The following is a 15646-nucleotide window of genomic DNA, read 5'->3' on the forward strand; positions in this document are numbered from 1 at the left end:
ATAGCATAGATACCAAGTGTCTTTCATATATTATCATCATGGAATCCTTGAGAGAGAATGACAGAGACAGAACGAGATTAAGAATGTTCTTAAGAATGAGATTAAGAAATAAGAATCAGCTTATATAAGTGACTGAGAAATCATCTCAGCTTTTACCGTCTACCCAGGCTTTAAGCTTGCTAAGTAACTGGGAATGATTGAGAGCATGGCTTGTTTAACAAAAATACCATGAGGGCTCTCATCTCATTTTCTCATTTGAATCACAGTTGGTTGTTCATATCCATAAGTTTCATACCCATGGATTCAACTAATCACAGAAAAAAATATTTACAGGAAGAAAAAAGCAGCTGTACTGAATAACATATCCTTTTTTTTTTTTTTTTTTTGTGAGACAGAGTCTCACTCTATTACCCATGCTGGAGTGCAGTGGCATCATCTCGGCTCACTACAACCTCTATCTCCTGGGTTCAGGCAATTCTCCTGCATCAGCCTCCTGAATAGCTGGGACTACAGGCACGTGCCACCACGCCCGGTTAATTTTTTGCATTTTTAATAGAAACGGGGTATCACCATGTTAGCCAGGATGGTCTCGGTCTCCTGACCTTATGACCTTTCCATCTTGGGATTACAGGCATGAGCAACTGCGCTCTGCCAAACATGTACATATTTTTAACAATCTTCTTGCTGTTCCTAAACAGTATGGCATTACAAGTATTTATACAGCATTTACATTGTATTAGGCATTCAAAGTAATCTAGACATAAAGTATTCAGGAGGATAGGTTTAGTTAACATAAAAATCCCACATCATTTATTAATAAGAGCCCGGAACATCTTAGGATCTTGGTATATTAGGGAGTCCTGGACCCAATCTTCAATGGCTATTGAGGGAAAACTTTATAAATCCAGCCTGTTTGCATTTACTATGTCTCAGTTTGTACTGGAGCTAACTTATTAGACATATTGGACAGACCTCAAGTAGATAAGGAAAATAATCCATTGGCCTTTTTTCCCTTTTCATCAGGCAAATAAAAATAAGAAAAAGAAATTCTCACCTTTTTAAAAATTTTCAGAGATATGGATTCAGACACCCTGCAAGCCTTCCAGAATGAGCTCATTTGCTCCATTTGCACGAACTTCTTCATAGACCCAGTCACCATTGACTGTGGGCACAGCTTTTGCAGGCCCTGCCTCTGCCTCTGTTGGGAAGAAGGCAGAGCACCAATGCGCTGCCCTGAGTGCAGAGAAATCTCAGCGAAGCCCGACTTCAACACCAATGCGGCACTGAAAAAGCTGGCTTCCCTAGCCAGACAGACCAGACCTCAGAACATCAACAACTCACACAATATCTGTGTGCTCCATGAGGAGACTAAGGAGCTCTTCTGTGAGGTTGACAAGCAATTGCTCTGTGGGCCCTGCTCTGAGTCACCAGATCACATGGCTCACAGCCACAGTCCAATAGGATGGGCTGCTGAGGAATGCAGGGTATGTGATGCCTGTAAGGCAGTTTGATATGTATAGAGTCCCAAATAAGAATGATGAGGGCCAATGCAATGATGGTGATGAGAATGTAGATGGTGGAGGTGGCGATTATTCCATGTCAATCATAACACATAAATGTGTCCTTTCAATGTTGCTGACTAATTTGGCACTCTAATCATAGCTGTGTTGAGACTTCACTAAAGGAGCTTTCCTTAGAAACATTGTTCGAATGTATAGAATGGAGCTGTGGAACAGGTGACCAGCACCAAGAACACTTTTCAAAGTCATTTTATATAAAGCCAGTTTCTCAGAAAATTGATGATATTATTTGAAGGGTCCCTTAAAACTCTCTATTATATATCTATGACTTTTCACATCTAAATTATTAGAACCAAATTTGTTTAACATGGTAAAATCTGGCCATTCCACTCTAACTTGAGTTTTTGTTTCTTTCAATTACAGCCTTTTCATTTAATTGATAAGGGAATGAAATCTAGTATACTGTCTTCATTATTACTAAGCTTCTTGCTTCTTTTGCAGGAGAAACTTATAAAGGAAATGGACTATTTATGGAAAATCAATCAAGAGACACAAAATAATCTAAATCAGGAAACTAGAAAATTTCGTTCGTTAGTGGTAAGAATGAAAGTATTTCCTTTATTTTTATGCAAATAAACATAATGTTGGTTTATACTTTTTAGCTAAATTCAAACTACCAGTGAAAAGATAGTGATTTCATTCCAAGAAAATGTAGTTATTTCAATTGATATAATAGGAATCGCAAAGAGAGCAGCCCACACAAGCTAGCCAAATTAATTCTAGTATATTGGATAAATAACATGATATGCATTCTAGTCAAATTTGGAGGTTGGTATAAACCTTTTCAGACACTGGAGATGAGACAACATTTCGCTAAGACTGGGTGTGAGGAAGAGGACAGAAATAGAAGAGTATATAGAGTAAAACTATGGTAAAAGTAAAAAAGAAAAAAAGCACAATATGTTGTATGGCTAAATGTTCTTTAACATTTAGGCGAATCAGATATGGAAAAATCCTAAAAGAGACATAAATAGAGGAAATAATTGACTCAGTAAGAACTGTAAAGAAGCACCACAGTGACAGAAACCAGAAGTCTTTATATAGGTTTTGATTTAAAAGGGGAGAGAGAATAGGAATATTGAAAAAGATAGACAGAAAAAAAACACCAAATATTCAAGACTCTTTGCAAGAGTGAGGCAGAAAGTTTACAAATTGCTTGATTACACCCAGCATATAATTATTTGAAGTTTTCTATTGAGAGTGAGAACATGTAATTCTTTTAACCAAACATCTCTGTAGGACTACGTGTCATTAAGGAAGGTGATAATCACTATTCAATATCAAAAGATGCATATATTTCTCGATGAGGAGGAGCAACTGCATCTGCAGGCACTGGAAAGAGAAGCAAAAGAGCTTTTCCAACAACTACAAGACAGTCAAGTGAGAATGACCCAACATTTAGAAAGGATGAAAGACATGTACAGAGAGCTGTGGGAGATGTGCCACATGCCTGACGTGGAGCTGCTCCAGGTGAGGAGGGAGGGTCCATCTTCAGAGACAGGAAACCCTTGTTGGACATTGCTGCCAGGACATGCAGATGTCACCTGCATATGTCACTGCTCTAAGCTAAGTGACACATGCTGTCTGACTCCCACCATTACATTACCTTTGTCCAGTCACTTATTACTGCATACTTTGATAATCTTTGGGAAATGTTTACCATTTTAGCAGATCACATATAACAAAATTCTCTTCAATATAATTTGGAGTACTATTCACACAGAGAGATCATCTAAAATCATTAGAACTCTAGGCCAGGGGAAGGTTAGTAATACTCCATTTATATGCCCTAGTTCCTCCTCACTCTCTGATGTCCCATACAAGAGTAATTAGCTGAAGACATTGAGGGTTTCCCCTTGCCTAGGCAAGGTTTGTGAAAGTTGCTCATCAATGTCCCTGCACTCTGCTTCTCATATGGTTCTGCTTTGTTTTAGTAGTTGTCATGGGTGGTCAGACCTTCCCTTGGGATAAGATGAGGAAATGAATGACACTGGAAGCCTAGATATCCTTGCTTTACTCCACCATCTCTTGCTCAGCTCCTGTCTTCTTCATGCCCACTAATGGAGCCTTTCATTGTTTAGTTGAGGTTCTGTTATTAACGTAGCCTAGAATGATTCCTTAGAGGGGAATAAAGAGATTCACATTTGTAAAACAGTAAAACAGAAAGAAACAAGAGTAGGAGAAAATACGCAGAAGGAAAAATCTCTCATAATTAACATTATCTTTTATTTTTTGCAGGATGTGAGAAATGTATCGGCAAGGTGAGTTTACACTAAAAAAATGCTATTTCTGAAAAGTTCATTCTCTTGTGAATGAAGGGGATGTATACATTTTGAGGTACTAATATCATTCTGAGTAGCTATTTCCAGTTTTGTTTCAAAAGAGGGCCTGAGTTCTTCTTCTCTTTGGTCTGGAAAGTTTTCATCTTAAAATTTGTATGAATTCAAATATACATAAAAACAATTTGCCATTCTGAAGTTTGTTCTTCTCATTCCATCCAGCCTGTCCAGCCCTGCCCCACAGATCTTAATACAAAATTTTTCTGAGGAATCATAGAGGTGTCTTCTACTGTAGAGGGGTGGGAGGTTAAAAAAAAAAAAAAAAAGACAGAGGGAGGAGAGAGATTCCCTCTGGGTGGGCTGAGGAGGAAAGTTTTGTTCCTAAAAGCATCAATGACCAGGACCTGCTCCATCACAATATACCCAGTTCTAGGACAGACCTCAGGAAAATGGTTGCCTCAGGACCTTCAGCAGCAGGGTTCTCAGGCTGGAATTAGACTCCTTTGTTTTGCTCAAAGATTAAAGCTTTTTGTCTCAGTGCATATTCTATGTTAGACACTGACTAGCATTAGTGACAGTTATGGGCTGAGGTCCCAAAGATTTTTGTCTGAGATTTTTGCTCTTTGAAATATTTTCAGGATTTTTGCATACCCTCAAGGGGTGTGATGGGCAGAGGGATGCAATGTCGTTTAATGACTTCAGAAGTTGTGTAATGTCTGAAAACAACATATCTGGGGAAATTGGGTTTTTATGCAATAAAATTCAGAAAAAGTATCATTTGTATGGCTCCTAAAGTGTGGAACAAAATGTACATGCAGTTAACCAAAACTGGCAGAATTCTGAGGAAACATCTTATATGAAAATATGATATCTTTGTATGACTGTGTGATTAGCTCTGGGCCTGGAAATATAACTGAGACTGTTTTTTTTGCAGGGCTGATTTGGCACAGATGCAAAAGTCCCAGCCAGTGAACCCGGAGCTCACTTCATGGCGCATAACTGGAGTCCTAGACATGCTCAACAACTTCAGAGGTAAGAGCCAGCTGCTTGGCAGTCCAGCCTCAAATCATTTCCTTATTGGATCCCTTGGTCAAGGCTTTTCCCATTTAAGTTTTATAATTTTTGACATGTAGGTAATACATAGTTTTCCAAAACATGTGCATCTTCTCCACATGCATAGTAATACTACAAAGAGCAAAACTCAATTTCCTGAGTTAGAGTTTGATGAAAATGTAAAGCAATGTACATACTTTGTCTGCAGAAAAAGAGGACAAAGAGTATTCAGGTCATGTAGTTATGGAGACACTCGTTGTCACTGTGGCATCAGTATTTCGTGTTTATTCAATTTAATTCAATTTTGCGGGTTAGATTTGGCATAATGGTTTTTAATTGGTTCTATTCTATGTGCATTTACATGCATTCTACAAGTAACCTTTATTATTTACAAAATCAGAGCATTTTGATTAAAAAAATGACTAAAATATCCATAAGCAGGACAATTTTAATGCCATCAGATACGTAACAACTGAAAGGGGAGAGATCTGTGAACATGGCCTAAGCATGTTAGCTCCATTCAAGAGAGCAGGTCTAGGTAGCAGACGGCAGGAACCAAGAGTAGATTGAATCAGGAACTAAAGAGATATTGTAAAGCCAGAGTATTCCTTTCAGAAACTTATCAACTTTACGCGTGTTAATGTCTACCAAATTTTTGAGGTTTGAGATTATAACAGGCATAACTTACATTCCAATAAATACTCACATCACTGCAAAGTGATGTCTACCTGTTGATGATCTTAAAGACAAATAATACAAGAAGATTTTCTATTAAAGAAAAAAAAACATTTTAGATATGTCCTGAAAGAAACTGTGCAGAGGTAGACATTAAATCATTACTTCGCCCAGTGATATGGTCACATTTTTTCTCCATTATTTAAGGAATGATACATAATTGTATGTGCTGTAGAGTTGTAATGACATTTCATCTTCATGGATGCATGGCGCTGAACTCTCTTGGCTTCCTCTTTTCTGTATTTTCTTGGAAGAAGAGCAAATGAAGTGAATAATTGGGCCACAGAGCCTCTGTCCCTCATAGCACTCACTAATATAATATTTTTTCCTTGTCAGTGGATAATGCTCTGAGCATGGAAATGACTCCTTGCTATATAAGCCTTTCTGAGGATGTGAGACATGTGATATTTGGAGATGACCATCGCAGTGCACCCATGGATCCCCAGGGAGTGGAGAGCTTTGCTGTATGGGGAGCGCAAGCATTCACCTCCGGCAGGCATTACTGGGAAGTGGATGTGACCCACTCTTCCACCTGGATTCTGGGAGTCTGTAGAGATTCCGGGACAGCAGATACCAATATCGTTATTGATTCTGATGAAACATTTTTGTTAATTTCCTCAAAGAGGAGCAATGACTATAGTCTCTCCACCAACTCTCCACCTTTAATTCAGCATGTGCAAAGGCCTCTGGGTCGGGTTGGGGTGTTTCTGGATTATGATAATGGATCTGTGAGTTTTTTTGATGTTTCTAAAGGTTCTCTTATCTATGGTTTTCCTCCTTCCTCCTTCTCTTCCCCTCTGAGGCCTTTCTTTTGCTTTGGTTGTACATGAAAAGTTGGTTTCATGATGATTTATTGTGACCCCCCATATATGATGCAAATAGTGTGCTGAGACCCGATGTGTGAGAGCCTGTGAGCTCATTGTAACTTCACGGAATGTAATGACTTTATGGTTATACATGGGATAAACACCTTGAATGTGTACATTTGTTAATTAAATTATTTTAATTAATAAGTTTTTGTGAAATCTTTACTAGAACATCAATAATGGCTTTTCTTGTACAAGTTTTGTTGAGATTCATTCACTTACCGTGAAAGTCATGTTCTAATGTATTTAATTCAGAGAATTTAGTATATTACACTTGTGCAGCCATTAGAACTCTCTACTGCCTGGGCACTTTTATCACTTCCAGAAGTATCCCAATACCCATTAACATTTATTCTCCATTCACCCTCCCCCATGCCTTCGTAACACTTAATCTACTTTTTATGTTTTTGCATTCAGGTAAATAAAATCATACAATAAAATTATTTTTAAATCTGATTTCTTTTTCAGCGATTATGTTTTCAGTTTGTACACACTGTAAACCGTTTGTCTTACTTGTATATTTGAACCAGGTTGGGGTAGAAAAATTAAGCAGTGGATATCTTATCTTACAAAGAATAAAGTAGAGTGCTTATTTTCTTTTTAAGTCTGACCAAGTTAAGTTGACCTCACAGACTTTACTATTTCTCAACATCCTAGTTATTAATCACATTTCAGCTCATACAACAGTTTCTCAGTGCTAGGTTGTTCTGCTATTACATCTTCTCTGAGTATATTATATCAGATTATAATATTCAGAAAACTCTTATTCTTATTACTACCAGATTGAAAATTCCAAGGGGGTAATGGCACTATTTGTCTTCTTTGCTAATATATTACCATTATCCAATGCAATTTTTAGAATAGATTACACAATAAATAAAATGAATAAATGGATAAGTAGAGGAGTTATGTAATACTATTCTAACATTAAGAAACTTTTCCGGCCGGGCACGGTGGCTCACGCCTGTAATCCCAGCAGTTTGGGAGGCCGAGGCGGGCGGATCACAAGGTCAGGAAATCGAGACCACGGTGAAACCCCGTCTCTACTAAAAATACAAAAAATTAGCCGGGCGAGGTGGCGGGCGCCTATAGTCCCAGCTACTCAGGAGGCTGAGGCAGGAGAATGGCGGGAACCCGGGAGGCGGAGCTTGCAGTGAGCCGAGATTGCGCCACTGCCCTCCAGCCAGGTGGACAGAGCGAGACTCCGTCTCAAAAAAAAAAAAAAAAAAAAAGAAACTTTTCCAAAATGCAAGTAACAAAATAGGATAGAACATACTAATGAATATCTATCAAAAGATAAGAAATAAATTGATTTTCAGATTCATATCAAAGATAATACTGTTACGTTAGGGTTTAAAATAATTGTAGCATAATTTTTATAGGGTTGATTTCAATTTTCTTAAGTTTTTTAATATAAACCATTGAAAGAGGAAGGTTCCTATATAAGATGATGGGGAACAGGAACAGGACTTAGAATAAAGGAGACTGTCCTGATTTTAACTGACGTATACGTTTAATTACTTACTAAGCATAAAGTGGTATAAATATTCTCATGCAGTAGAAAGAACAACATTAGTTTAAATTTTAAATAAGAATTCAGATGATACAGAATGGAAAATTCTATAATAGAATGTGATGGCTACGTCTCCTAAGGCACCAGCTTACCTGCTTTAACAAAGACCACAAATTTGACATGATTCAGAAGGTGCATTGCTCTCACATGTTTGTACCAAGGAGTTTGGTCAAGAAGAAGACTAACATCTTCAACAAGTGAATTTTTTCTCTGTGTGCAGAAAACTCCCATTTATTGCCATGACCCATGCAGCAGGAAAGCCAAAAGAAAAGCAGGAGGGACAAGAGTATTCGGCTATAAGGAAATCACCTGGTGTTTTTCACAATGCTTTTATTCCCATCCTATAGGTTCAAAATTAGGCACATGGCACACCAAGTTGTAAGATATATCTGGTAATGCTGTTAACATTCAAAACAATGTTTATTCTCATCATTTGATTCAGAAAACAAATGAAATGACTGGCACAACAGAAAATAACCCAAGAGATTTGTTCAATGAAACAAAGCAGAACCTCAACCAAAGAGATAAGGTGCTGCTTAAGGTTATCACCAGTCCTTAGTATTCCAGAGTGAGTAAACCCTGCGTTTTACCACTGTCAAAGTGGCCAGTGTTGTCCTTTTCAGAGCCTGACTAGCTGAGGGTTATGTGGCAAGAAACATCTTACTTGTATTTTAGTCCCTTATGATTTAGATAGGAATGATTCTCCAAATTTTGAAAATACTTATCAGAAATGTTCTCTTATTCCTTCACTCTATACCACATAGACTTTATAATAATCTCTCTCACTTCTGCCTCCACATGTTTATTGCAGAACATTAGGGATTAGCAGAGAGAAAGCTTCTCACCAGCATCTTTTGGACTCGCTGCTTTTTTCTAAGTGATCTGAGATGATAAAATTATTCACCTTAGTGTTCCAACCCAGCACACCTTTTTGATTTTCACCTATGTTTTGTGAGCTTTTCTGTTGATGCTAAAACTCTATGTACAGTCAATGCCTCATAATTTAATTACATTAGTTGTTCCTAGTTTTCAAGAAAAAATTTATTCCTGACATTCTTCTAATTTAGCTCAGATTCACTTTTGCAGAAAGACAGAATTAGCTACCTTACGATCATTTAGTATTTGACTCTGATTTTGGAAGATGAAAAAGTGTTTGTGTCTATTTAGCATACTTTCTTAGCCATTTAACCAAGATAATCATATTCTATTGATTCTCCTAGAGATACTTTAGTTTTTTATTCTCTTCACCTGTCAGAATTTATGTTAGACTGTCACCAAGAATTACTTACAATTGAAATAAATCAAAGAGAGACCACTAAGAACATTGTCAATCATTTATCCAGAAATCTTGAACTTCCTGAGTTTTTTATCCCTAAAAGAAGTTATTTATCTGCAGGGCGCGGTGACTCATGCCTGTAATCTCAGCACTTTGGGAAGCCGAGGTGGATGGATCATGAGGTCAGGAGATCGAGATCACCCTGGCCAACATGGTGAAACTCCATCTCTACTAAAAATACAAAAAAAAAATAGCCGGGCATGGTGGTGGGTGCCTGTAGTCCCAGCTAGTCAGGAGGCTGAGGCAGGAGAATGGTGTGAACCTGGGAGGCGGAGCTTGCAGTGAGCAGAGATCGCATCACTGCACTCCAGCCTGGGCCACAGAGCAAGACATGATCACATCATCTCAAAAAAAAAAAAAAAAAGTTATTTATCAATAGCCTGGGTACAGATATTTGTAATACAAGAATTTTGACTCTTTTATGGTACAAAAAACATTGATAAAGAGGATAACTTGGAAAAAATAATCTAACAAAACAGACATATTCTTGACTAGCACTCTATTTCTGTACTAAATGTAGGAGATATGTAAATGGCAGTTTTCTCCAGTGAAATAAGACAGACACACAGAGAAAAATACTTCATGGCCCCACTCATGTTTGAAATCTATTTTTAAAAGTTCAATACATTAAAAAAAGGTGGCTACATTGATGGGAAGAAATTAGGTAAACAAAGGACAAAAGTTGTAAAGGCGCAGTAATGTAGAATAAATGAATCTGATGTACAACCTGTAGGTATATTCGATAATCTTGTATTGTTTTGGGGAAATATTCTGAGGGACTAGATTTTTGATGTTCTTATCATAAAAAAGAAGTACAGCTAAGTGATACGATAGATTTGTTAATTTTCTTCATTATAGTAATCATTTCATTATGTATATGTATCTCAAAACAACATATTGTGTATCTTGAAAATATAAAATAAAACAAATTAAAAAATAAATGTAATTTCGTTATTGCACATAAGCTGAAAATAAGGGAAGACTGGGTCAGTAATAACACTGCTTTTCTGACTTAAGTCTAATAAAATATTTTTAGTTGGGAAGCTATCTGTATTAAAAAAAAATTGATATAATGCTGGTGACAGTGGCCCTACTTATAATCCCAGTGCTTTCGGAGGCCAAGGCAGAAAAATCATTTGAGGCCAGAAGTTTGAGATCAGCCTAGGCAACATAGTAAGACCTTATCTCTACCAAAAAATAAAAAGAAAATTAGCCTTGCATGGTGGTGTGCACCTGTTATCCCAGCTACTCAGGAGGCTGAGTGGGAAGGATTGCTTGAGTCCACGAGTATAAGACTGCAGTGAGTTCTGATTGTGCTATTGCACTCCAGCCTGGGTGACAGAGTGAGAATTTGTCTCAAAAACATCAACTCATTATTTTATGTAGCCATTTTACCTGGAAGGTATAATTCTTTCTTCTACAATTAATAAATCTGTATATATCTAGGCCAGCTATATGAGGTAGGGCTAGGGCTTCTCTGGGGACGCAAAAGCGAGAAGCAGGGAGCTTGGCGTGCGCGACTGGCTCTCCCTGACGGTGCCCTGAACCCCCGTCCACGCCTCCGGCAGCCTGAATGGTGCTGCTGGCTGGGACCCGGCCGCAGGGTGGCAAGGCGCTCTGCATGCCGTCCCCACCCATAGGCGCACAGGTCGAGGAGGATCGCGCTTACTACAAAGAGTTCCAGGACTTCTCCAGTCTGCCCGACACCCACCCGCAGCATCGCCTCTGACGACAATTTTTTTTTTTTTTTTTTTTTGAGGGAATCTTGCTTGTCACCCAGGCTGGAGTGCAGCGGCATGATCTCTGCTCACTGCAAGCTCCGCCTCGCGGGTTCATGCCATTCTCCTGCCTTAGCAACCAGAATAGCTGGAACTACAGGCGCCCGCTGTAGTTGGCCAATTTTTTGTATTTTTAGTAGAGACAGGGTTTCACTGTGTTAGCCAGGATGATCGCCTGACCTCGTGATCCACCCTCTTTGGCCTCCCAAAGTTCTGGGATTACAGGCGTGAGCCACTGCCCCCAGCAAGACAATTGTTTCTACCCGTTCCAGGATGAGGAGGGGCACGGCATCGAGGGCGTGGAGAGGGTCCCGGAGGGCGTTCAGGAGGCGTGGGGCTGCTGTGGAGGCTGGTGTGGCGTGGGGTGAGCGTTGAGAAGGCGCAGGAGACTGACCACAATGGCTGGACCAGCCTTAATGTCGTCTGCTACCACGGCTTTGTGGATATACCCTGATGGCCTTAGATGAGTGCTCCCACACTGAGGTCAACTAACAGGACAGGGAGGGGAATGCAGCCCTAATCATAGCTGCACAGGCAGCGGCTGCCCCTGGCCCCATAGGCACAGTTGCCTTAGACACTGCCTCTCAGCCTTGTGCTTCCTGCATCAGCATCACCTGGGCTGGTTCATTTGAGCTTTAACACAGATCTGGTGGAAACACAGGCTGCCAGGCCCTGCCCCTGGAGTCTTGCTTTGAATAGGCCTGGGGTAGGGCGCAAGATTGAGCAGAAGAACAGGTTTCCTGGTGAGGTTGATGCCGCTGGCCCAGGGATCCCACCTCGAGGTCAGAGGGCTTTGAGGTATTCATGCCTGATGACGGCCAGGAACCCTTCTCAGTAGGCACTGAAGACCCGCAGAGTCACAGATCCCAGGCGAGATGTTGTCAGAGGGACACAGAGGCATCACGGAAATATAATGAAAATGAAGAAAGGAGCTGAGCATCTGTTTCATCACGTTCCTATGCTGTTTTACTAAAGAGGCTGTTCTGGCCCAGTCAGGGCACGCTATCATCACCAACTACTTGTTGAACTATGTCCCGGGTCTTGACCTTGACGGAGGGACGCGTTAGGATTGAAAGCCGCCATGCCTGGTCGATCGCATCCCAGCCCTGAGCTAGCAGGGGCGGGTGTCCACCCGGGGCCCCCTTGGTGGGATGTCGCCAGAGGAGTGGCCACTTACACATCCGCCTCATGCAGAGGCTCCAGGAGCGTCCCTGCCTGTAGCGGTTCAGGGAAAAGTACCAGTTTGAGCTGCCTCGGCTCCTCTAGAGGGCGCGGAAGCCCGAGGTCTCCAAGAACTGTCTGCAGAAGTTCTAGGACTGCGAGCTGTCCGCGCTGAAGCCCCGCTCCGTGCGTGGCCTGGAGGACCTGGGCGCTCTGGACCACATGGTCAGGATGAGCACCAGCCTCTAACAGCCCCGCTGTGGCCATCGCGTGCCAGACAGTGTGCCCCGAGAGCACTCTGTGCGTGCGGAAGAGGATGGCTGGTGGTGCAGGAAATTCTGGGGGCGCGGCGGGGGGTGGGGGAGGGCGCAGGTGCAGGAGGAAGGGAAACAGGGCGCAGAGCAGCCTAAGCGGCCCGGCCCAGCGGCTTTGGGCTCCCTGGAGGGCTCCGCAAGAGCCAGCCTCCCACCTGCCCCGCTGCTGGGGTCCTGGGGCTCCGCCACCCCCGCCCCGCGGAAGGCCAGCCTCTGCCCCTGCAGGGCTTTCAGCAGAGCAGCTTGTGGCCGGCGTGGCGTGGTGGTGCCCCAGGTCAGCCTCACCAAGGCGCCAGCGCCCACCTTCCAACCACGAGAGACTGGCGCGGAAGGACAGCACAAAGGACAGCGGCCACCTGCGGATACCAAAGTGGCCTTACAAGGTGGCCAAGGAGGAGAAACGCGAGGCGGAGGAGGCCTAGAAGAAGCGCAAGGCCAAGGTGCAGGAGAAGCGCCCGCTGCCCTGTAAAAGAGGACGTGAGAGTCCGCGGGTGCTTGACATGGGGTTCCAGGGCAGGGCGAGACCGCGGGTCTGGGCACCACGGCCGCTCCCGGGACCACCGGGCCGGGTGCATTTCCATGCTGTGTCTAGGATGCTCCCAGGAGGGGGCTGGGGGGCCACATCGATTCGCCTGACACCAGCCACCCTACGAATCAGTACACCCAGTGGGCATGTTGCCTAAAAGGCTACCTTTAGAGGACCTCAATTAACATTTTTTAAAAAATCAATTCATTAGGACAGGCGCGGTGGCTCACCCCTGTAATCCCAGCCCTCTGGGAGGCTGAGGCTGGCGGATGACCTGAGGTTGGGAGTTTGAGACTAGCCTGACCAAAATGAAGAAACCCCATCTCTACTAAAAATACAAAATTAGCCGAGAATGGTGGCACATGCCTGTAATCCCAATTACTCCGTAGGCTGAGTCAGGAGAGTCGCTTGAACCCAGAGGCAGAGGTGGCAGTGAGCCAAGATCGTGCCATTGCACTCCGGCCTGGGCAACAGGAGCCAAACTCGGTCTCAATTAAAAAAAAACAAAAAATCAATTTATTGAAGGGAATTTTCTGTGTAATTTTGTATTTTTAATCATCATCCGATTTGCCAAGTTTTACAAGTGATAGGGCCCCATGTATCCAAGACCGTTTTAATACACTTGCCTGAAAACCTTTTATTTAAAATACTGTTTCTAGCAATAAATATTTATGATATCTGTAGGAGTTTACACAGAAATCATGTGATGCTCTCCTTTTTGGCCGTTTGCTTTGGTCTTTTCTTCTCATCGTGGGTGCACATACAAAGTGATGCTGGATGTTTCTATTTGATGGAGGGATTGACTCCTTCAGCCACTTGATCAAGTGAGACAGAGAGATCAGATTAGATTGTATCTTTTTAAAAAGTATCCATACAGTCATATATTGAGGGAATGCATTTATCATCAAATTATAAAACAATGCAGACATAACCATGTATAGATTGCTAGAATTAAACTCATTTTAAGCAAAGAGTTTTAGATAAACTGGATACAAAATCTTTAACATATTAAAAGTAGACATGAGATAAACATGTCATTTGACAAAATGGGGGAAATGTAATAAATGATTACCAGAAATACAAAATTAAGCCTTATATGCTCTTAAGTAAATCAAATCCAGGCATCCTTAAAATGTACACAAGGATGCAGCAAGAGTAAGGAGCCCAGAATGATGCAAATTACAGGAATGGGGAGGAGGTGATGTTTAGAACAAGCAAAGAGAATGCAATGGGAAGCAAACTTGTTTTAGGAAACTTCTCCTGGAGTGGACCAGGCAGCCCTCTCTTCCAGACTCAGTTCCACAGAGTCCCTTATGTGAGTGTTTCTTTTATTTTTCCCTTGAGGACTGCCCTTGTTATTTAGTTCAACCTCATGCGGACCTCATGGAATTTCCAAGACGTGGGGCCTTAGCATTGTGGCACCTTCCTGCCAAACATATATAATTCACAGCATTACCAAGTCCCCATGAGCCCTACCCTCACCTCTGTCAGCTGAGGACCCAGCCAGGCAGTGCCACATGGTCTCCCAGGCAGGCTTCTCCAAGCTGCTTTCCCTGCTGCAAAAGTTCTCAAGGCACTGGTCTGGGCAGCTGAGCCCTGGGCTTGTCCTAAAGCTCCGTAGGTGACTACACTATAGCCCACATGGAGAGCTGCAGCTCTAACACAGGGATTTTAGAGGCCTCAGTGGCCTTTAAGTGGTACTTCCAGGACACCCATCCTGAGCTCCCACAAAGGACTCCACTTTCCCAAGAATGTCTAACTGTCATTGGAACAGCCAGGGTTAGGCAGCTTCTGCTAGGGTTGCCATGGCGTCTGACCCTTGGTGGGTTGCCAGACATTCCTTCTGTTTCCGCCATTGGAAGTTGGCACTGGGAATGGTACGGAGCCCCCACTTCTACCCTAAGCCTTGGGTGTCTGCTGCTTCCAGGTCAAAACTGGACAATTCTAGTCCTGCCCAGCCACTACTGCACCACAACCCATGCTCATAGTCTCCAGGGATGTGTAGAACAGCCGTGACAGGACAGCAAACAACTGATGATTTCCCCAGGTCCCACGCTGTTCCAGAGTGGGCATGTCGGGGCCCTGCCCCCAATGTGTTCCAGCCTTACCCAGGTGCACAGGGTACCATGGGACCAGCACAGGGCTTGTCCATTAATGCTCCTGGTGTCCACGCAACAGCTCCAGAGATACCTGCATTTGGAAAAGCCTGCCCAGCCAGCCAGTGTGAGGCAGGACCTGGATTTCTTTGGTAAATCTGAAGGCGAGCTGGTCACTTGCCTGATGAGTAGAAACTGCCTTTACCTGGCCAGTGTATGCAACTTGAGAGGAAATGACAGCTTCATGGGGGGCTCTAGGGGGACTGGAGACCCTGACGTCCTGGGGAGCTTTGGTATGGCCTCAGTGGAAAGACCAGATTTTGAAAATCTGCCAGACCCAACTGACAGT

At 42.4% G+C, this 15646-nt stretch overlaps 1 protein-coding gene and 1 pseudogene across 1 annotated transcript; both read left to right on the forward strand.

Annotated features, from left to right (window-relative positions):
• Positions 1-1076: 1076 nt before the first annotated feature.
• Positions 1077-6660, forward strand: LOC117089855 (tripartite motif-containing protein 64C). Its single transcript, XM_033221473.1, has 6 exons — positions 1077-1484; positions 2022-2117; positions 2820-3050; positions 3819-3841; positions 4794-4891; positions 5984-6660. Exons 1-6 carry the CDS (start codon positions 1077-1079, stop codon positions 6475-6477), a joined length of 1350 nt encoding a protein of 449 aa, XP_033077364.1. The 3' UTR covers positions 6478-6660.
• Positions 6661-10995: 4335 nt separating this feature from the next.
• On the forward strand, positions 10996-13358 carry LOC117089860 (annotated as a pseudogene).
• Positions 13359-15646: the final 2288 nt, after the last annotated feature.

The sequence above is a fragment of the Trachypithecus francoisi genome, unplaced genomic scaffold (genome assembly GCF_009764315.1).
Source record: "Trachypithecus francoisi isolate TF-2019V2 unplaced genomic scaffold, Tfra_2.0 Contig00902, whole genome shotgun sequence".
Lineage (NCBI taxonomy): Eukaryota > Metazoa > Chordata > Mammalia > Primates > Cercopithecidae > Trachypithecus > Trachypithecus francoisi.